Source organism: Phoxinus phoxinus, assembly GCF_949152265.1.
Source record: "Phoxinus phoxinus genome assembly, chromosome: 13".
Taxonomy (NCBI): domain Eukaryota; kingdom Metazoa; phylum Chordata; class Actinopteri; order Cypriniformes; family Leuciscidae; genus Phoxinus; species Phoxinus phoxinus.
The window spans coordinates 11,959,615-11,982,490 of NC_136888.1; the positions used below are offsets into that span (position 1 = coordinate 11,959,615).

The 22,876-nt window shown below is 39.9% G+C and overlaps 3 protein-coding genes across 10 annotated transcripts in view; 1 reads left to right on the forward strand and 2 right to left on the reverse strand.

Moving 5' to 3' along the window:
• Window positions 1-2,306: 2,306 nt before the first annotated feature.
• clec14a (C-type lectin domain containing 14A) lies at window positions 2,307-4,306 on the forward strand. Its single transcript, XM_079633131.1, has one exon. The coding sequence runs from the start codon at window positions 2,342-2,344 to the stop codon at window positions 3,521-3,523; it is 1,182 nt and encodes a 393-aa protein (XP_079489257.1). The 5' UTR covers window positions 2,307-2,341; the 3' UTR covers window positions 3,524-4,306.
• A 2,835-nt stretch (window positions 4,307-7,141) lies between these two features.
• Window positions 7,142-8,245, reverse strand: sstr1a (somatostatin receptor 1a; the record flags this gene model as incomplete). The annotated part of the gene is made up of 1 exon (XM_079632148.1): window positions 7,142-8,245. The coding sequence occupies one exon, from the start codon at window positions 8,243-8,245 to the stop codon at window positions 7,142-7,144; it is 1,104 nt and encodes a 367-aa protein (XP_079488274.1).
• A 7,798-nt stretch (window positions 8,246-16,043) lies between these two features.
• Window positions 16,044-22,876, reverse strand: part of ttc6 (tetratricopeptide repeat domain 6) — a 38,100-nt gene continuing 31,267 nt past the window's right edge. For 4 of the 8 annotated variants that reach the window (XM_079634110.1, XM_079634112.1, XM_079634114.1 and 1 more), the window contains 4 exons: window positions 22,349-22,501; window positions 20,824-20,997; window positions 20,489-20,714; window positions 16,044-17,170 (listed from right to left, as the gene is read on the reverse strand). In XM_079634110.1, the coding sequence (XP_079490236.1) occupies window positions 17,040-17,170; window positions 20,489-20,714; window positions 20,824-20,997; window positions 22,349-22,501 (684 nt within the window). In that variant the 3' untranslated portion in view covers window positions 16,044-17,039. The remainder of the gene's footprint in view (window positions 17,171-20,488; window positions 20,715-20,823; window positions 20,998-22,348; window positions 22,502-22,876) is intronic. The other 4 variants (XM_079634113.1, XM_079634109.1, XM_079634111.1 and 1 more) reach the window with 1 other exon arrangement.

Genomic DNA, 22,876 nt, shown 5'->3' on the forward strand with positions numbered 1-22,876 from the left:
GCTAGGGTCTTCTGGGTGGTTGCTAGGCAGTTGCTAGGGTGTTCTGGGTGGTTGCTAGGCGGTTGCTAGGATGTTGCTAGGGTGTTCTGGGTGGTTGCTAGGCGGTTGCTAGGGTCTTCTGGGTGGTTGCTAGGGCGTTGCTAGGCAGTTGCTAGGGTTTTCTGGGTGGTTGCTAGGTGGTTGCTAGGGTGTTCTGGGTGGTTGCTAGGCAGTTGCTAGGGAGTTATGAGGTATTTTGGGTGGTTGCTATGGTGTTGCTAGGGAGTTCTAAGGTATTTTGGGTGGTTGCTAGGGTGTTATGGGTGGTTCCTAGGGTGTTTTGGGTGGTTGCTATGGTGTTGCTAGGGAGTTCTAAGGTATTTTTGGTGGTTGCTAGGGGTGTTGCTAGGGAGTTCTAAGGTATTATGAGTGGTTGTGTTATTAAACGAGTGCATTATAATGAGTGCACGAGGCCTGCGGCCTCGTGCCTATAGCCTATGGTTGCTAGGGTGCTGTAACTGGTTGCTATGGTGTTACTAGGTGGTTGGTAGTTTTCACAGATGGTTACTATGGGGTTAGGGCTAAGGTTAGGCACTCGGCCGCAGAGTATTTAAAATCTCTATTAAACGAGTGCATTATAATGAGTGCACGAGGCCTGCGGCCTCGTGCCTAGGAGTGAGTTTTTATAGAGTATTTAAAATCTCTATTAAACGAGTGCATTATAATGAGTGCACGAGGCCTGCGGCCTCGTGCCTATAGTCTATGGTTGCTAGGGTGCTGTAACTGGTTGCTATGGTGTGGCTATGAAGATTTTAGGCCATTACTTATTGGCTGCTTGACAATATAAATCCTCTGAGGGAGAGAGAGGGGGAGACATGCAGGGGTGTCAGGCCCTTTGTGTCTGTGTGTGTGAAAAATGACAGTTGGGATTTGAATTTCTGAAAATTCCGCAATGTTAAGTCAATGGGACTTTTTTGGCCGCTTTTTCGTCCGCTGTGCGAACATCGTACACCCGATCGCTTAGAAAAGATATAGCACACCTCTCCTCAATGGGCCGGTCGATTTGACACCTCACTCAGGGGTCTGTGACAAACGGTGCGGGGCAAGTTACGCGCCAAACTTTTGTGTGGAAGAATAATAATAATAAGTATGAGCAATAACAATACTGTTGCCTTGCTAAAGCAAGCACCAGTAAAAATAAGTATGCAAGAGAACACTAATGTTGCTTTGCCTATAGGCAAGCACCATTAATAAGAAGTTTAAGTACAATATCAGTAAGTTGGCTCTCACAAGCCAACTTAATTACATGCAACTAACCCTCAACTAAAAACTAATTCTAACCCTATAGTAAGTACATGCTGTTAAATAATATTAGTAGGCTACTTAAATATATAATAACACTGTAACAATGACACCCTAAAATAAAGTGTAACCCATAATTCTCCTTAAAAAGTTGGTTTGATTGTTAATTGTTGGCTCACAAAACAGCAGAGCTCTCCCAAAACACCTGTATTGTCTACCACCTTTATTTCAACTTCTTGTTCTTTGCTCTGTCTTGGCATACTGGTTTTCCTGTTACCCATAATTCCATTTCCTGTCCTTATTCCCCACCTCTCTGACACTCCAGATTGTAGGAGTGCTCCCGCAACCTCACTTCCTGCCATTCATTGACATTTCCTCCAGGAAGCATCTGCTGGTCTTTCATGAAGCGGCCTGTTGGAAAGACAGAATAATACTGTTAGTCATGGGACATTCAACACCGCATTAGTCCCATGTGAGTTCTTGAAAACACACGCTGAGGTCAATCAACACACATTTGATTCTGACAGTGTTGAGTGCGACATGTAAACAAAGGTATAGTACTACTGTAAAGAACATTCCCTAATGCAATGAGCAATGCTTCCGGGAATTTTTTTCCCCATTGTTTTTGTCAAAGGATCCTGTTACAGACACAATAAGTCCTTGTTCAATGTTACACTTATCTTTATGCGGCACAAACAGCCTGGTAGGCTCCACATTTGTGATGTTTCCAAGGTATTGAAACCTAAAACCCTCAAGAAGGTGATGGGTGTGGATGAACGAACAGTTTATCAGACCTGTGCCAAGGAACATAGATTTTTCCTGTTGACCTGAGCTCATCTATCACTCTGCCGTGGGAGTCTGGAAGTGGGATTGTGTATTATGGAAGCTTTAGTTTCACCAGCAACCGATTTTGTTCATAGTTGCGATTGTTTTGCTTCGGCAGCACCACCACCCAAGAGGAAGCGAATGGCTGTATCAAGGCTGAACAGACTTCCTGTGCTTGTTGTCTTGGGAGGACCTTACAAGGGGAGCTAAGAAAGCAAGTGAAAAAAGCAGACATATGTCATTTAGTTCCAGCCAGAGAGCATTCAGGCAGGGAGGTCTAGACATGGACTTCTGGACGGGATTATATCTTATGAGCTTTCTCAACATGGCATGTTGCTTGCCTGAATCATCCTACACTGTTCATTTGAACACACTCTCATTCAATGCTGCTCAAAATCGTTGCCTACCTAGAAATTTCCTGACCAACATTCCGAAAGAAGAGGAAATGGCAAAGATTCTGAAAACAATCTGGGACAAGAATAACAAAACTGCCACGTCTTTCTGGATTGGACTAAAGAGGAATAAAGGCGACTGTTTTAGAAAAGATTTGCCTCTTAAAGGATTCTCCTGGACGGTAGACAGCAGCACTCAGTCTGACGTTAAAATGTGGAAGAAAGAACCTTTAGATTCTTGCACAGATATTCGTTGTGGGCTGCTTTCAGTGAAATATGGTGAAACTGCTGCAACAAGCAATGGGTTTGTCGATGCCACCTGCAAACAGGAACATCCTTTCATTTGTAAACGAAACGTTACGGTGACGTGCCGTCCACCAGATATACTTGGCACACATGACAAAATCAGCTACCCAAATGATACGAACACATGTTATGTTCATTGTGGTTCTGGTGCCAGTTTCACATTAAAATGCTCAAAAGATCTAGTTTGGACCGTGTTCGACAACAAAAACATGGATATATCGCAACTCTGCCTGGAGTGCAAAAAAGGCTACAGGAGGGATGAATCCGGAAGCTGTGTGGATGTAAACGAATGCCAAGAATCCAAACCATGCACACACAGATGCCTGAACACAGAAGGCTCCTACAAATGTGTATGTTCGGACAATGACAAGGATGATTGCGATGGATCGAAGCCGCCCACCACTGATCTGAGAAGCAATGATCATTCAAACGTTAACAGGGGCAAATCTGTGCTGACTCAACCTACGTCTCTGCCTGATGATGTCACAACGAGTGAGACAGATGTGCACGTTGAGGAGAGCGCTGGAGACGTTTCAAATATCATAGTACCTGTGATTATAGCGCTGCTGATTTTCATCGTGCTGCTGGTGATCGTGGCGGCCATCGTGAAAGGCTGCATCAGGAGGAGGTCCACAAAACCGTCCCGGAGGAAGGCGGAGGCTGTGGCTCTGAATGGATCCAGCTCCATGGAGAAGGTGAATGAAAAAGAGGAAACTTAAGTGGGAAAGACTGTGCAAATGTGAAAGATAATTCAATGTGACACCTCCAGACCATGGAGGGTGCTTACTGGAAGATAATTCCTCTCTCAGAACTTTCAGGTGTGAGGTCTAGAGTCACAGGAGCGCTGTATAATTACTGCCTTTAAATGTAATTTGCCATTCCGTCTGTTTTACTCTCACGGTTGAAATCAGGGTCTTTATGCTGATGTGGATTTTACAATCCTATCTAGGCCACATAGTTGGTAATTAGATTTATGAGAAGCGTACTCTGTCTTTGTTTACTCTTTCATAGCTGATATTTAAATGCACCTTTGTGGAGATGTAAGAACTGTAGAAGATGTGGTAAGTAGATTAAAAGCGTTAGCCGGTTCACGGCTTTTCATCCAGTTTTGATATTAAGATGAGCAATACATTTGTTCCAGTATACATTTTTTGTTGAAAAAAATAAAATAAAATCATTGTTGGTTCATGTTAGCTCAGGTCCATTGAAAAATATTAACAAATATATATTTTGATTTGAATAGCGTAATAGTACATTTAAATAATAGAAATTACCATAACCAATATCAATAAAGTATTTGTCATGTTAACAAATGGAACCTTATTGTAAAGCGTTACTGAAGATATTGTGATAAAACTGTCATTGGATCTGTTTTCTAATTAAATATTACTGTTATGTTTCACAACATGAAAGTTTTACATGTGCATTTTTACATTGTTATATTTTTACATTTTGAGGTGTTAGGCTATATGTCTATATAAATAAACGGATGTTTAAACTGCTGTAAATGGCTGTATTTTTTTATTTTTATTATTTTAAATACCACACGTTTTAAATGATCTCTCCTGAGAGATCAGGACATTTGTTTCTGTGACTACTTGACCAGTAAACAGCAATAATCCGACCACTGGCGTGGCTCTGGTGTGAGTTATAGTGAGTCAGCAGGTTCATATTTTTCAATTCCGTTTAGTGCCGCTAGGGGGCGCTGAACACGTACAGCAGCTTTAATGGAGCACTCGGTGGTTGCATCCGAAACCGCATACCTTCCCTACTAGTAGTCGAAAAACTGTATGTGGCAAAAGAAGTAAGTCCGAATTCACAGTACTTATAAAATAGTAGTTAAAAGTACCCGGGTGACCTACAATGGACGCTTTACTATGCCATGAGGCCACGGAAGAGGATTTATGAATGGCAGTGAAGCGACCCAAATGACGCTAGTAGGTCACATGATCATAACAACATGGCAGGTCACATGATCATAACAACATGGCGAATCGTCCAATTACATTAATACTACCGAATACTACACACACCCATACTACAGAGAACATACTTTTTTTTTAGCAGTCCGAAGTAATTCGCCTGCCTAACATAAGTAGCCTGCCTACCTACTCAAGATAGGCTATAATAGCCAATGCGATTTCGGACAGAGACAGTATTGTTTGTGGCCAATATGGCAATTGTGTAGGCTATGAATGTATAGCCTACAGATAACATTTTTCTTTTTTAGCATTCTTTGATTATTTAAATATATATTTGTAAAAATTACTATTCTTGTCTTTATTTGTTATTAAGAGAAAGGGTATTGAGTGCACATTTAAAAAAAGAAAATAGGCTATTAATGAATATGTTTTAAAAGATGAAACGGGTCTAAGTATATCACTTTTTTGTGTTAAAATATGATCATGGTGAGGTTTTGTTAATATTTCACAATTCAAAAGCATAATTGAATAGATACACATTGTGGGTGAAATGAATTTCACTAAGGATTAGCCATAGATCAGCCTTGTATTAGACATATTCCCTTCAGAGGCACAAACAGAAGTACAGCAGTCAATGGAAACGTTTCTCACAGGCTTCAGATCAGATCTCACCTTCACTGTCAGGATCAGGCTTACAGTCAAACACATAACATTTAGGTTTAGTGAACTTTCCAAACCTTCTCATACAACGGTTTCACTTGAAATAGAATATTTTACAATGAACCTGGCCATATTGTATATATTAAAAAAGTGTAGACTCCTTTTTTTTGGTCAACTTAACACTTATTTAACAACAACAACAAAAATAACATTAACATTAAATGTCGAAAAACGTTCACTGACCAACACTGATAGAACTGTACCACTCAAAACTTCACTGACGTCATAGGTGCATACTGCATTTTGATTGGTCTTCTTTCTTTCATATATTTGCATACTTTTGGCTGAGTGTCATGACACAGCGAAGCGGCTCTGATATCATTAAACAGAAGCAAAACATAAAACCTGAAAACTGTAGCATTGTTTTGTTCCTGCTTTGCGAGCACAAGTAGGCCTATCCTATCTTATCCTTCAGAAAATACAAATCAGGTTTTATCACATAATACACTGAGAGTGCAACTCCCCCTCCGTTCTATTCCATTTTAATTAGCATCTCTAAATATTTGGCTGTGGATATTTTTATTTAATTTTATTTTTATCTGAGCGTCACACATTATTTCCATGTCGACATAGGTTAGGCCACTTTCTAATAGCTTTCATTAGTCAACATGTGCAGCGGTCGGGAACCTACGGCTCGTGAGCCACCCTTTACCAATAAATTATCAATAAAATAAAATAAATGGATACATTTAGAGATCAGCTTTCTGCTGAAAAAGCAACCAATTACAATTCCTATGTTGTAGGCTACCAACCGAAGTTACTGAAAAGAAAAGTTTAGAATAGGCTAATAATATATATTTCAAGTTGTAGTCTACAGTACGGGTCAAAGTGCGTGTTCAGTGGGGGTCGAGAGTCACATCATATAGAGCTCCTGCACTCAGATTCAAGCAGCTAGCGTGTTTGTGGTAAAGGTGAAAACTATTTTTAGAAGAACATGTAAAAATAGGCTATTACTAGTGACTGGACAGAAACATATCATTTGATTGAAACTGGTGCTGTGTCAAGAGACATTTCTGCTACTGACAGGATGATTTCTGCGCGCGCTCCGAGCCGAACATGGACAAGAATAGTAGCCTACCCACAGAATGTGTCAAAACGCCCACCCTGGTGACTATTCACGTATCGATGTAAGCACTGCGCGTTGTTCTTCACTCGCTCACTCACTCACTCACTCACTCACTCACTCACTCACAAGAAGATGAGGATTTATACGACTCAGGTGGTAACTCAAACTCACAGTGAATGCCCTGCACAATTAATTCCATATTGCAACTTGTTTATTGTTTGTTGCATATTTGTTTGCTTTCAGTTGTCTAATAAATGTACTATTATTGAAATGGTATATAGATATATCACATAGGCCTATATAAACACACACACACACACACACACACACACACACACACACACACACACACACACACACAGCTATATTGGCTGTGGCTCTTTTGGAAAAATGCATTAACCAGGATTTAAAAAAAAGGCTCTTTGGTCAAAAACGGTTCCCGACCCCTGATGTTTAACTGAAATTTCATGCGCATTCATATAGGCGAATGCACATTAACTTCTGATTAAGCATTATATGATCTAATAATGTAAATAATGAAAGTTATTATAAAGTCTTACCAATACAAACAAAAAACATATACTGCATTGACAACATATAACAAAAGTGTCATGCTGCAATACAGAATCCTACATAGTTGTAGTTCTGGATGTGCAGGTGCCATTCCTGTACGTGCTGTCCGATTCCAGATTGTCCGGCTGAAAGTCATCCACACTGTATCCTCGACTCTTCAGAGCCGTGGCATAGTAATCTATGGGCTCCTCCGTGGCGTTTTCCCACCATCGGAGGCATAAAATCCTCTGGAAGGAGCGTCTGAAGTTGTCCGACAGGAATCCGTACAGTATGGGGTTGGCACAGCTGTTGGCATATCCCAAAATCACAGCCAGCTGACTGAGAGTGGCATTGTGCTGCTGGACGAACACGCTCACCAGCTGCACGATGTGAAAAGGCATCCAGCAGATCACGAACACTGTCACCACCATCATCACCATCAGTGTGATCTTCCTCTCGGACTTTTTGCGCTGCTGCCAGCCCGCTTTCAACGCGACCACGCGCATCTTCACTATGATGAGGATGTAGCACATGCATATGGCAATGACAGGGAAGAGAAAGCCCATCAGAAAGGCGTATATCACAAACACAGCCATCCACTGACGCTCGGGCTCAGGCATCTGCATGTTGCAAGCCACCGATCCGTCAGAGTTGGGTGCAGTGGTGGAGAAGATGATGATGGGTAGGATGACCAGGATGGAGAACATCCAGACTCCTAAGTTGACCATTTTGGCGATGGTGGGTCTCCGGTACCGGGCGGCTTTGATGGGATGCACCACGGAGATGTAGCGATCAATACTCAACACGGTGAGACAATAGATGCTGGTGAACATGTTAATGGCATCAACACTTAAAACCAAACGGCACAGGAGCGAACCAAAGGGCCAGTGATGAAGTAAAGAAGAGGTGACTAAGAAGGGCACACTTAACATGAGTAACTCATCCGCGATCGCCAAGTTCAAAATGTAGATGTTCGTCGCAGTTTTCATCTTTGCATACCTGAAGATCACATAAATCACCATCGAGTTCCCACAGAGTCCCACCAGACACACCACGGAATAGATGAAGGAGATGAAGATCGCGCTGCTGCCGTGAGAATCCGCGTTATGCGTCTCGTTGCTGGAGGAGTTTAACAGATATAAACCATCCTCCAGGTTCTTGAAGGTGTCGTTGGGCAGCATTCCGACACTGTTTTGAGTCAGCTATGCATGAAAAGTGTTGAAATACGAGCTCAAAAGATGCGCGCATTGATGCCTCGCGACTCCGGAACGCGCATCCCGACGCTGCGGCGGTTTCAGCACCACGGACAGTTGCTCCACATCCACATGCATCACATCACAGACGTCACGCGTGAAACATGACGCCATCGGGTGCTGGTGTGTTTGACAGCGTGTCTGAGAAACAAAAATAGTTTCCTGACGACATCTAGACCTTCTTTTCAATGTCCATATAAATGCACAATGACAAAAAAGCCATTTCCAATAGGCCTATCAAATAAAGAAATGTGTATTTCCTGTTGTCTAAAGTTGAAATAAAAAAAATCACTCTGATAGCTTATGTTTATTAGTATAGTTGGGACGAACTTTTTTTCTTCTTCTTTTTTATTATTATTAGTCAAATCTTCAAATGTGGAAAAAGTGAAACTGATCGTTTTGGTCTGAGAATAAGGAGATTTCCTGACCTGACATGTTCTTAACATTGTAACGGAACTGTTCAGAGCACCCTGGAAATAACTGGGCATATTTATGTTTAGGATAATATCTATTAAACCCAACCTATGCTCTGCTCATGCAGTCATACACCCCATAAAAAAAGGATATGTCTTACAAGAAAATTTCATGTTGAATTGTTCCTTGCCAATACTTTGTAATTATTAGTGAAATTTACTAGCAATTTCGAAGTGAAATTTCTTTGACGCCCAATTGTCTTTCCCAGTGCAGACAGACTGCAGTTAATGCCGTTTACAGTGTCAAAAAAACAGGAAGGCTTAGTTTCCACACTAGTTGTTTAAAATTCATGGCTCGTCTTAATGCCCTTTCCCTCCGAAATTGAATAAAACACATTGTTCATCCTGTATGACAAAGCAAGATGTTTTACAAAAGGTCCACTGAACAAATGAAAGGCTCAGTGTTTTGAGTCTGGAGTTATTCAAGGGAACCCTGATATGGGCATCTTTTGTGATCGTTGCCATATTCTTTATACACTCTTCCTATATTGCACAATATGCCTTAAAATAACAACAAAGCAACCTGGGAGTGAAGAGGAAGCTTATCTGTGCTTATTTCTGGCACCACCTAGTGATGGATCCAAATCTAAAGAAAGTAATCCAGCTGCAGTGAAATGTAATGCTTTTGGAGGGACTAGAGGGGAAAAAACAGTTTCAGATCCATAACATCAACTCTGAATGTGTATGAAACTTTTATTCATATTTATAAATATTTTTTCTCTGCAAATCCTTAGAAGTGAAGTGACGTGTAATAGGCTATGTGGATTTTCATTTTTTATATGTGGAGGCTAGTGAGTTTAGTGAACTCATTGGCATGTTCAAGAAACCAGTTTGAGATGATTTGAGCTTTGTGACACGTTATCCTGCTGGAAGTAGCCCTCAGAAGAGAATACACTGTGATCATAAAGGGATGGACATGGTCAGCAACAATACTAGGCTGTGGAGTTTAAATGGTGCTCAATTGGTACTAAAGGGCCCAAAGTGTGCCAAGAAAATATCCCTGAAACCATTACACCACCAGCAGCCTGAACCATTGATACAATCATGTTTAAGCCAAATTCTGACCTATCATCTGAAGGTCACATCAGAAATCTAGACTCATCAGACCAGGAACCTTTTTTTCCAATCTTCTACTGTCCAATTTTGGTGAGCCTGTGCATTTGTAGCCTCAGTTTCCTGTTCTCAGCTGCCAGTGGATATCTTCTGCTGCTGTAGTCCATCTACTTGAAAGTTGGACGTGTCGTGAGTTCAGAGATGCTCTTCTGCAGACCTCGGTTGTTGAGTTACTGTTATAATAATAATACTTCATTTTATTTTCTATAGCGCCTTTAAAAGTTACATCTCAAAGCGCTTCACAAAACAAGAAAAAATAAAAGAGAAAAACAACAATATAAAAGCATTCATAAAAGAGAAGTACATTCAAATATACAATACAAAAATAAAATGCTATCAAATAAATTCCCTAAGTAAGTGGTATAGAAAAGTAGGGACTTTGAGGGACGCTTTAAAAACACTAAGAGATTCCGCTTGCCTAATCTCAGAGGGCAGAGAGTTCCATAGTTTTGGAGCAAATGAAGACAAAGCCCTATCATAGATCTTTAACGACAGTAAAATACCAGCTTCGAAGGAGCGGAGATCACGCGTTGGGATGTAGGGGATTAAAGGACTTTTTGGGACTTATTCACCGTATCCCCCAGAGTTAGATCAGTCCATACATACCCTTTTCATCTCCGTGCATGGCATAACCACCGCTAGCCTAGCTTAGCACAAAGACTGGAGGTAAACGGCTCCAGCTAGCATACTGCTCCCAATAAGTGACAAAATAACGCCAACATTTTCCTATTTACATGTTGTGATTTGTATAGTCACAGCGTGCACAAATAACAAGGTCACATGAGACACAGCCATCTTCTAACCGTATACATACTGGGAACTATATTCTCAGAAGCCAAAGCACTGCTACGTAGTCGGAGTGATTTGCGCAACACTGAGCGAACTCTCGTCTCCTCACCACAGGGCTTCTCAGGTGCTGCGAGCAAATCCCTCCGCAGAAGTATACCTACGACTGCTCTCCAACCCACCCAACCAACCACATTATAAAATATGCGGATGACACCACTGTGGTTGGATCAGATGTATCTACGACGGGGACGAGACCGCGTACAGGGCAGAGGTGAAGGATCTGTCGCACTGGTGCTCAGACAATAACCTGACCCTAAATATCATTAAAACAAAATAACTAATTTTGGATTTCAGGAAGCATAGACAGGACTACACCCCCTTCCTCATAAATGGAGATCGGGTGGAAATTCGCCTTTGGCTAAGCCACGCCCTAGAATGTATATTGACCAATCACAGCGCAGCCAAGAACGAGCTCCCACAGAGGGTCCGACACTTTTTCACGGCGCTCCATTGACTTCAACACAGGCGGCTCATATTTTTGGTCTCGGCAGGCTATTACGTTGTCGTTTTATAAAAAAATATGGTTAAACGTTGTGCCGGGGGCATTTGTAACACAGATACGCGTTTCCCAGAGAGGTTGGAGGGGGGTGTCCGTTTTTTCCCCTTCCCAAAACCGAAGTTAAATACTGACAAGTGTCGTCTTTGGATTAAACTGTGTGGACGTCCTCACGGTCAGCGAAACCCCTCAAGGATCAACAAGCACACCTTTGCTCTAAGATACATTTAGCTTTTAACCTTACTGTGAAGTTATACTAGTTAGACAGTTTTATGCTGGTTTAGATTTATGATTTCGGTTCTCTGCCCTAATTGTTGATACGCTAGCACACACTGCTAATAAATACAGCTTTATACTCGCGTAGTCCGTTTGCTTTGTAAATAATAACGATTATAAAAGTGAATAGAGACCTACCCAGCTTTGCATGACAGTGTTGCTCCTGATATTGTGAGTCCCAGCCTCCGTCTCGATTAGGATATGCTGTGTTCATTTTTTGACTGTGACCGTTATGCTTTTGCCTGTATTTGGATGCCTTGTTGTTGCTTGCGTTTCTCCGGTATGTCTTGAATAAAGCCTTCAAACGCACACTGCATACACTTTTGCCTACTTCTATCGGACACTTTATTTGCTGCTTTATAAAAGTTTGATAAAATTTCAGTAGGAAGAGCTGTCACAGCATAAGCCATGTTGATACCAAACCAGAGCCCAGATGAAGTTGTCGGAGGTAGCAACAGTAACTAAGGGGGGCGGGGCTTAGCCAAAGGTGAATTGTCACCACCTTAAGGTTTCTGGGCATCCACATTACTGCTGGACCTACAGCATCAGGGCCCTGGTTAAGAAGGCTCAGCAGCGGCTACACTCATGCGTGTCCTTAGGAAGAACAATCTGGACACGGAGCTGCTGCTGCTCATCACTCCTCTGTGGTGAGCTAACACACTGCTTAAGTGTGTGGTACACAAGCTCCACAGCTGAGGACAAGAAGGCGGTGCAGAGGGTCATTAACCCTCTGGGGACCAAGGTGTTTTTGGGGTCCTTGAGATGTTTTTGGGGTCCTTGAGATGTTTAAGTCTATTTTGCTGCTTTGTGGAAAAAAACTAGGAAAACGCGCCGGCGCGTTTTTGGTCCCCAGAGGGTTAACACTGCCCAAAAGATCATCGGCTGCCCTCTGCCCAGACTGGAAAACATCTCCACATCCTGCTGCCTCAGGAGAACCCAGGCCATCACAAGAGACCCCTCCCAGCCTGCCCTCGGGAAGCACTACAGGTCAACCAAATCCCACACCAGCAGGCTGACGAACAGCTTTTCCCCTGGGCCATACGAACTGCCAACACCCATGGACACTCACACACACACATAAGCCCCCACCTCCAATCTCCCCATACCGCCCTGAAGAGCAGACAATCAGCCCACCTCCCCTTACCTGCACTCTTGTAACTAGACACTTTAAGATTTTAACTTTTTATTAGATTTTATGTATTTTATGTGTGGTGAAAGGGTGGCTTTGTGGAAGCACCCTAAATTTTGTTGTACTTCCACAGTGCAATGACAATAAAGGCTACTCTTTACTCTTCTTTACAAGTAGCAGTGCTTCGCCTTCTGAGAATATAGTTCCCAGTATGTATACGGTTAGAAGATGGCTGTGATGGATGTGACCTTGTTATTTGTACACGCTGAATAAGCTAAAGTCCCAAAAAGTCGTCGTGTTCCTTTAAGAGTTCTGAGAAATATTGAGGAGCAAGATCATGCAAAGCGTTATAAACAAGCATGAGAATTTTAAAATCAACACGAAACCTGACAGGGAGCTGGTGTAAGGACTCCAAAATAGGAGTATAGGTCAGGATAGTCAAAATAGTCCTGGTCAGGATTCTGGGAGCAGAATTTTGAACAAACTGTAATTTGATTAGATTAGCTTTTGAAACCCCGGCCAGTAGAGCGTTGCAATAATCAATGAGAGAAAATACAAAAGTGTTAATTAACTTTTCAGCCACCGGAAATGACAATAGGACGTAGTCTAGCAAAGTTTCTAAGATGAAAAAAAGATGTTTGGACAGATATGAGGATTAAAAGTTAAATTAGCATAAAATATCACCCCTGAACTTTTACATTTTAGAGCCATCCACATTTAAAGTTAAAGACCCAGCTTTATTCTGGTGGGGTGAACCAATGAGTATAACCTAAGTCTTGTCACTGTTTAGACAAAGAAAATTGCGAGACATCCAGAAATACATTGAGAAAGCCACATTATCATCAGGATTTGAGTATGTATTTGTTGCCTTTCTATCATCTGAACCAGCAGCCATTCTCTGTAAACCCAAACCGTAGAGATGGTTGTGCATGAAAGTCTCAGTAGATCAGCAGTTTCTGAAACACTCAGACCAGCCCGTCTGCCACCAACCACCACGGCACGTTTAGAGTCACTTAAATCACCCTTCTTCCCCATTCTGATCCTCAGTTTGAACTTCAGCGGATCGTCTTGGCCAAGCAGTTGAACAGGTGTACCCAATAAAGTGGCTGGTGAGTGTGTTTGTGTATATAATTCAAAACAAATAAATGAATAACAAATTATTAATTTTAGTTCTTAAAAACAATGTTTGCATTGCATTAAGGACACCTAATTTGGTGGTCGTAACTTTAAATTACAGTCAATTTTTCAAAGGTCAATGGCCTTTTGGGATATTTTAATCATCAGCTGTGAGCAAACATTGATATTTATTCATTATGCTTTTATCCAAAGTGACTTACAAATGAGGAACACAAACAATTTGTCATCCGTCTGATCTGTAAGAAAACATAGATGTCGCTTGAAAGCAAAGTTAATGGTCAACTAGATTCTATTCGTAAAGGAAGACACCTGGCAAGACATGTCAGACTTAAATAACCGTTTCACGCTGGAATAATTTGACCCTTTTCTCCCCCAAGACACTCCATTTCAAAACGCTCGCACCTTGAAAATAGGACGAGATAGCACAATTCTGACACACTTTTGTGAGAATTTGAGTGATACCTCATTTTTTCCTCACAGATGGAGACTTGTGTTGTGCTTGAAATGTAATGAGCTCAGTCAGAGCACAACATGTGAGGAGCAGATGGCCGTCTTCACACTCTTCTCTCTGAGCCTCTCTCTCTGAACTGGAGAGGAGCCAGATCATTCAGCAGGTGTTTTCTTTCTTTCCATCTAGTTAAGACCAGTGTTTCTGCCGAGTGTCATATAAGGTGACCTGAATGCTTCGAATAGGATTTCAGACATCAGATACAGCTGTTCGGGTCCAGCTGTTAGGACCTTAATTAGTTAGAACTTTGATTTAACTATAGACAGTGAATTAATAAATCATCTGATTATTCATTGTTTGTCACTTAATAAATATGTAGAATTTTTAATTTTTAAATCCTAAGTATTAAACTTCTGCTCATAATTTCATCAAACTTCTGACTCAAACACTCGAGGGGAAAAAAGCATCTCACTCCATTGATGATCAAATGTATTCTGATTACATGAAAGCATTCGCGAACAACATGTAAATGGGCAAACATATCATTATATTATAGTAGATGTTTGACCAGAGACCAGACCTGCATTAAGTCCGTGAAGGTTGTTTAGTTTTGAGCTGCATGAACCTGCTGACCATCTGTTACTGAGATGAATGAGAATCTGCAGGTACTTTAGTCCTTGGTTGACAGAAAACAAAACGAAACGCAGCTCTTATGCAGTCTAAAACCTAAGCTTACATACAGTCATGGTCAATTATTGGCACTCTTGGTAAATCTGCATTGTTTATCCTTTTATTCAAAACATTCGCAAAAAATCGAACCTTTCATTGAAGTAAAACTATTTAAATTGGGGGTAAAATCACATTATGAAATGTTTTTCTCCAAAAACGTTGGCCACAATTATTGGCACCCCTAGAAATTCTTATGAGTAAACTATCTCTGAAGTATATTCCAATTCATATTTAAACGTTTTAGGACACCAGGGTGACTAGGAATATGAAATTGTCTAGCCATGACTGAAGGCCAAATTCCCTTAATCACCCATCGCAATGTGTAAAACCAAAGAATATAGTTGTGATGTGCAGCAAAAGATCGTTGAGCTTCACAACATAGAAAGTGGCTGTAAGAAAATAGCGAAAGCATTGAAAATCCTTATTTCCATCATCAGGGCAATAATTATTAAGTTCCAATCAACTAAAGACGTTATGAATCTTCCAGGACTCTTCCAGGGCGTGTGTTTATATTGTCCTAATGCACAGTGAGGAGGAGAGTTTGAGTGGCCAAAGACTCTCCAAGGATCACAGAATTGCAGAGATTAGTTGAGTATTGGGGTCAGAAAGCTATTTAAAAAAAAAAAACATTCAAAAAAACATTCAAACAACCCCTACATCACCTCAAGCTGTTTGGAGGGTTTCAAGAAAAATCCTCCTCGCATATCCAAAACAAACTCTATTATATTCAGTTGTCAGACACGACTGGAACTTCAAAAGGAAACGGATTCTATGGTCGGATGAAACAAAAAAATAGTTTTTGCCAGCAAACCCACCAGATGAGTTTGGTGCAAACAGGGATAAAAAAAAGTACCTGATGCCCACGGTTAAATATACTGCTGGATCTTTAATGTTGTGCTTATTTGTTTGCTGGATCCTGGACATCTCGTTCAGATAGCAAATACCAACAGATAAAAAAAATCAACCTGACGGCTTCTGCTAGAAATCTTATAATGGGTCGTGGTTGGACCTTCAGGTCAATGATCCAAAACAAACATCAACATCAACACAAAAATGTGTCAAAATGAAGCTTCTGCGATGGCCGTCCCAGTCCCCTGAACTGAAACTTTAGAAAACGAGTCGGGTGAACTGAAGAGAAGCACCGCCAACATGGATGTGTGAATCTGAAGGATCTGGAGAGATTCTGTATGAAGGAATGGTCTCTGATCTTCTGTCAGGTGCTCTCCAAACTCATCAGGCATTATAGGAGAAAACTCAGCTGTTATTTTGGAAAAAGGAGGTTGAAAAATTAATTATTAAATAAAAGGGTACCAATAATTATGGCCAACGTGTTTTGAAGAAAACATTTATTTCATAAAGAGATTTTCTTTGTTCATATTTACCAACGGTGTTACTATTTGTGACCATGACTGTACATCTAACAATAATACTATCTTTATGCCAAAGTAAAAGTAATTCATATTTGTAAACCAAATCAGCATATCAGAATGATTTCCGAAGGATCATGTGACACTGAAGACTGGACTGGCTGTGGGATTTTTTTTTAAACAATATTTCACAATATCACCATTTTTACTTGATTTTTGATCAAATAAATGCAACCTTGGTCAGCTTAAGAAACGTTTTTTAGAAACATAAAAAAATCTTACCGACCACAATCTTTTGAACAGTGCAGTATAATTAATGCATCTATTAATTATAACAAGTTTCTGCATAAAACTGAGGTTAAAGTTCTAATAGCAATCAATGTAAATGTCTTATTCACTCAAAAAATAAAGTATTACAATGAATTTAATTCCAGAAATCTTTTAAAAACATTATTATTTGGGCTTTTTACTAAATATTTACTATTGATATTTCTCTGGAGTACAACAAGTAATAAAGAAATAATTATGTTTTAGTTTAGTATTAATACATGGCTGGATGATGGATTTCCAGACCTTCAGGTATGGCCAGTATTTTTTAATGTAGTTTCACAAACGCTTATTTTAAAATTTTAAACTGATTGCATGCAATGAAATTAAGTTAAGACAAAAACGTGTTGCATTAGTTCATATTGTTAAACTAAAAATTTACGACCCCGAGTCCTGAAGTTCCACTGCGGTCCTGTAGTCCTCGAGCGCCTGCTCCGTCCACCCCAGCTGACCCCGGACATCAGCCCGAAGCTTATAGAGAAGAGCATCTCCAGGCTGCAGCAGTAGAGCTTCAAGAAACACACACACACACACACACACACACACACACACACACACACACACACACACACACACACACACACACACACACACACACACACACACACACACACACACACACACACACACACACACACACACACACACACACACACACACACACACACACACACACACACACACACACACACACACACACACACACACACACACACACAGATGTGTTAGAGCAAAACCTGTCTCCTGTTTACACTGAGGTGCACCATTATTGGTGTCGTCTTCTCCACAACATCTTTGTTCAGTCTCTCAGCTTTATTCTTCTCATGCAGACACTGACATTAATATTAGGCTACCACACAACACACACTGTTTATTTGAGACTGAAACATCAGGCAAAAGAGAGCGAATAAGAGCACATTAACTTTTTAGTTCACACAAGAGGGACAATTTGCGAGCAATTCGCCATCTTCATTAGCATAAATTACCATCACTCGGCTGGTACCTTTACAGATGTTATTTTGCTTCAATGGCCTTGATTCGAGTGAGATAATGTATAAAAACTCATTTTTAGGGGCTTACAGGATAAGTGTTCAATGTGTCTATTTACAGCTAACTAAATTAGATTGTTTGAAACGGCATGCTGAAATAGCAAGTGATTACTCCATTCACAGAGAACACACTCATTAGATACCGAGGGCCATCTGTTTCCTAATATTCCACCTGTTTCAGCCGCAGACAGAGGGAATTAGGAATGGACTCTAAGAACCTCTGCTTTTTCATCAGAAATGCTTGCACATCCTTGCGTTCGACTACATAAATATGCAGCCTGCCAAGAGGAAATCTATAATTAGTTTACACTGTAACCATAGTAACCACCTGTCTCTTGTTATACAGAAGTAAAAGGGACATGGCTGCTGCATTTGTTTTCATTGTTTTGTTTTTTTCCCTCAGGCGGCCATGTGGTCAAACCCATCCTGCTCTGGTCCTCTCGTGTGTGAAGGTGTGCGCTGAGAGCATCCATCTGCCTCACACACACACAGACTCACTCACTCACTCACTCACTCACTCACTCACTCACTCACTCACTCACTCACTCACTCACTCACTCACTCACTCACTCACAGTGAGTAAAGATTGCTTACATATAGTGCCATGTAGTCAGTGTTTGGACTTTCAGTTTAAAGTCAGCTTGTTTAGGCAGAGAACTGCCTGGTTTGACTGACCAACCACTGTTTGCTTTGTTTTTGTGTGCCGTATAGGGGTGGTTGCAACTGAAATTATACCACAATGACTGATGAGGAAAGATATTAATTCAAATAACGCTAAAAATATAAACATGTGAATGATTGAAGAGAAAATACAGAAAAGTAGTAGATGATAAAAATAATAAGCACTGAATGATAATGATAAGCACTGTCATTAAGCACTGATTACAAAAAATGATAAGCGCTGAAAATAACATATGCATTACCATTTAAATGTTTGGGGTCAGTAACATTTTTTTCAAATGAAATGAATACTTTCATTCAGCAAGGAAGCATTAAGACTTTTACATTGTTACAAAAATATATATTTCAAATAATGCTTTTTTAAAACTAATATTTCACAATAATATTAAGCAGCACAACTGTTCAATCAAAATTGCTAATAATAAGAAATAGTAATTAAGCAGAAAATCAGCATATTATAATCATTTCTGAAGGTTCGTGTGATGCTGAAGACTGGAGTAATGATGCTGAAAATTCAGCTTTACCATCACAGGAATAAATTACATTGTAATAAAATTTCACAATATTACTGTTTTACTGTATTTTTTATCAAATAAATATAGCCTTGGTGAACATAAGAGAGGTTTCTTTCAGAAATATCCCCAAACTTTTTAACACACACACACACACACACACACACACACACACACACACACACACACACACACACACACACACACACACACACACACACACACACACACACACACACACACACACACACACACACACACACACACACACACACACACTTTGGGGTGAACTAACCCTTTTAATCAAGTGAAGTGTATTCTTTTTCCCAATAACAAACTCTTCATATTTGAATTGCTTATTAGAACCTGAAGTGTGATTAAAAGCAAATATTTTGCAAATATCCCCTGTCCTGATGCGGACATCACTTTTGGCCACTTCTGTATACGTCCATGAAATCAAGGAACACAATACAGTATATGCTGCAGTTCAGTCTTTGGACCTGCTCTCTCTTGACAAGCTACTAGAATTATGTGACCTTCAGCATTCATAGGGGTGATGAGAAACACCCAGCCCAGAGAATCAATTATATCTGCATAGTAGCAAATTAGTTGGTATAAGGTTAGCATTTCCAAGTCAGCTTGAAATAAAAAATAAAAATATGATTAAAAAGTTGGATAGGTTTTGTCTCTGCAATGAATATTAATGAACAAGCAAAGTCTGTTTCATACTATTGGACAAAAACGCGCTAATGAGTTAATGAGAAACTAGTTTTTGGTGCAAAAATAATTTGACTGACATTATAAAGGCTCCGATATATACTTACACCAAAAGTTCTTTTTCGTTCTTCGCTTAGGGGTACAAAGAAGTTAGAAATACCTGAGTAGTAGTATACTGTTATCAAACATCCTGACATCGCCCTCTTTGCTGAGAACGGCGTTTAGATTAATATGTAAATTTGTGCTGCATGCTTTCCTCTCAAAAAAAAAAAAAAACCTACAGCAAAAAGGACAGCAATTAAGAAAGAATATGAACATAACCACGTGGATATGTCTGCACAAGCCCTGCAATTGAGCACTTAATTTAAGTCACGTTAATTTATATAATATATTGCTTTGAAGCAAGCAGGTTTACAGTATAAAACATGAAAAAAGTGTCAGTGTCGCTTTCAATTTGAATGACTTAATTTGTACTATAAAAAGCAGCTCTCCAAGTGTGTTCATATTTTTACTTATATTTGACCTCGATGGACTGAACCGAAGAAATGAACCGGAGTAGGTTTCCATGTCAAAGAAGGTGGAGCCACAGAGCCACACCTACTTATTACGTGATCGCCATGAACCATTGGTAGTTTGAAGGCGTTTACCAGCCAATACCTTTCAGAAAAAGTTTACTTCGGCAAGATTTTTCTAACTAGACAAACTTCAAACAAAATTAGTTTTGTCCTGATTTTGTTCAAAACTGTCACACCAGTTTATCTTCAATTTCGCCTGAAGTACTTCAGGGGATTAAGTAGACTTGAGGGGACATTGATGTATGAGTGTCTAGAAAATGGTAGAAAGTGGCAGTGAACCTCCTACAGCTCACCTTGTGTAAGGTCCCTCTCGGCTGATTGGAACTGTCTGAGAGAGCAGTATAGGTTGGCTCTGTTAAAGTAGGCATGTGCAGATTGCGGGTTAAGGCAGAGAGCCTCATTGAAATCCTGCAGGGATTCAGTGACCTTCCGCAACAGAGCGTGAGTGATGGCTCGGTTCAGGATGACAGACTCGTCTGAGGGGTCCAGCTCAAAAGCTCGGCTGTAGAACTCACATGCCTGTGTCCCAGAAAAAAGAAAAAAACTGTCTCACTACATATATCAGTGGCTCTCGCCTAGAGAGTATCAAGAGAATAGTGTGTCAGTAGTGAACTGCCTCGGGTTTTACCTGCTCAAACTGTCCGTTGTAAAAGAAGAGGTTGGCAGCGTTGAAGTAAGCGAGGGCATATCCCGGGTTGAGGCTGATGGCGGTCTGGTAGTCCTTCATGGCACTAGATTTATCCCCCATGAACTGTTGAATCAGACCTCGGTTTGTGAAGAGCTGTTCCGCGAGAGGGTTACACTAAAAAGGTCAAAGAATAGAGGAATTAAAGAAATAATTCACTCAAAAATAAAAAAATGTCATTGAATGGCAAAAAATGGCCAAGACATTTTTTGTAAAAAATAAATAAATAAATATACAGTATTTTTGCAAAAGTCTTAGGCACGTTAGTATTTTCACACACACACACACAAAAAAAGTTTTTAAGCCAGTTATTTATATCTTTATTTATATAATTGAGTCAGTCTGTGAAAAAACTGAGACAGACTAAATCCAATAGATCTGGAGCAACGTCTTCAAGAACCTTGAAGAAACCTTCCTGCAAAGCTACAGTACTGTGAGAAGTTTAGCCACTTTTTGTAAAAAAGTGAGGATGCTTTCAAAAATAAAGTCTCAAATAGATTTTATTTGATCAATTAACTTCTGTTAACTAAATCGAATCAATATTTGGTGTGAGCACCCTTTGTGTTTAGAACAGACTTTGTCCTCGGTACACTTCCACATAGTTTTTCGGGGAGCTAAATCCCAGCATGTAATCCCAGATGGACTCGATGCTAGTGAGATCAGATCTCCCTGTGGAGCACCGGCTGGAGTCAGGCTCCTTGTACATACAAAAATCTCACTGGATTATTACAATTAATGGCAAAAAGGAATATTTGGAAATGTAAACTGATATTTCCTACTGACACACACTACAGCAAAAGATATAAATAACTGGCTTAAAAGGGTGAAAATACTAAATGTGCCTCTAAGACTTTTATATACCATTCAAAACGTTTAGGGTTGGTAAGATTTGCTGCTGTTTTTGAAAGAAATCTTATGCTCACCAACTATTTGATAAAAAATGTAAACAGTAATATTGTGAATTTACAATTTATTCCTGTGACGGCAAAGCTGAATTTTCAGCATCATTACTCCAGTCTTCAGTGTCACGTGATCCGTTAGAAATCATTTGATTTGCTGCTCAAGAAACATTCCTTATTATTATCAATGTTGATTCATATTTTTGTGGAAACCATGATAAAAAAAAATAAAAAAAAATCAGGATTCTTTGATGAATAGAAACTTCAAAAGAGCATTTTTTGACATAGAATTATAAACATTATATTCAATTTATTTCAATAAATTGAAGTCACTTTTGATCAATTTAATGCACCCTTGCTGAATATATATATATATATATATATATATATATATATATATATATATATATATACTGTATGTATGTAGGCTATATATACTGTATGTATGTAGGCTATATATATATACATATATATATATATATATATATATATACATATAAAAACTACATACACTTTAACAGAGCTCCAAAAAATTAAACACATACTGGAAGAAATAATTCTCCAACAACCTTTATAGCACAGTTTATATCCTGCAGGGCTGCAAACATGTTGTCCATCTGTAGACTGGTGACAGCTCTGCCTTCATACGCAGCCCAGTTTTTAGGGTTTACCTCTACAGCCACGGTGAACTGATTCCAGGCTCTCTGGAAGAATCCCAAAACCTGCCGCAGAGGACAAGATATTGACATGGCTCAGTGAAAATCAATAGACTTGAGAGGCAACAGGCTGTCTGTATGATACCTTTCTCTCAGAGACACAGATAATGAGGGCCAGGATGAATACCAATAGGAATCCGATATATCCTTGTTTATATCCAACTGTTAACCTAATCTTCTGTGGTTTGTCTCCGGGCATCAGCCATTGCTCCACATTTAATAGAGAAAGGTTTGCTTTTAAAATGAGAATTGAACAACAAAGTCGGAGACGGTGCATACAGATTAAAGATACCAAACATGCCAGATGAGTCTAACAAAGGTCTTCTGTTGTGTAAAAATTTAATAGGGCAGAAGCCATGCCTCAGGAGACTTGTAGAGATT

Bases quoted from the DNA above. Each gene is read 5' to 3' on its own strand.
- clec14a (XM_079633131.1), top strand. From the start codon at position 2,342: ATGTCATTTAGTTCCAGCCAGAGAGCATTCAGGCAGGGAGGTCTAGAC.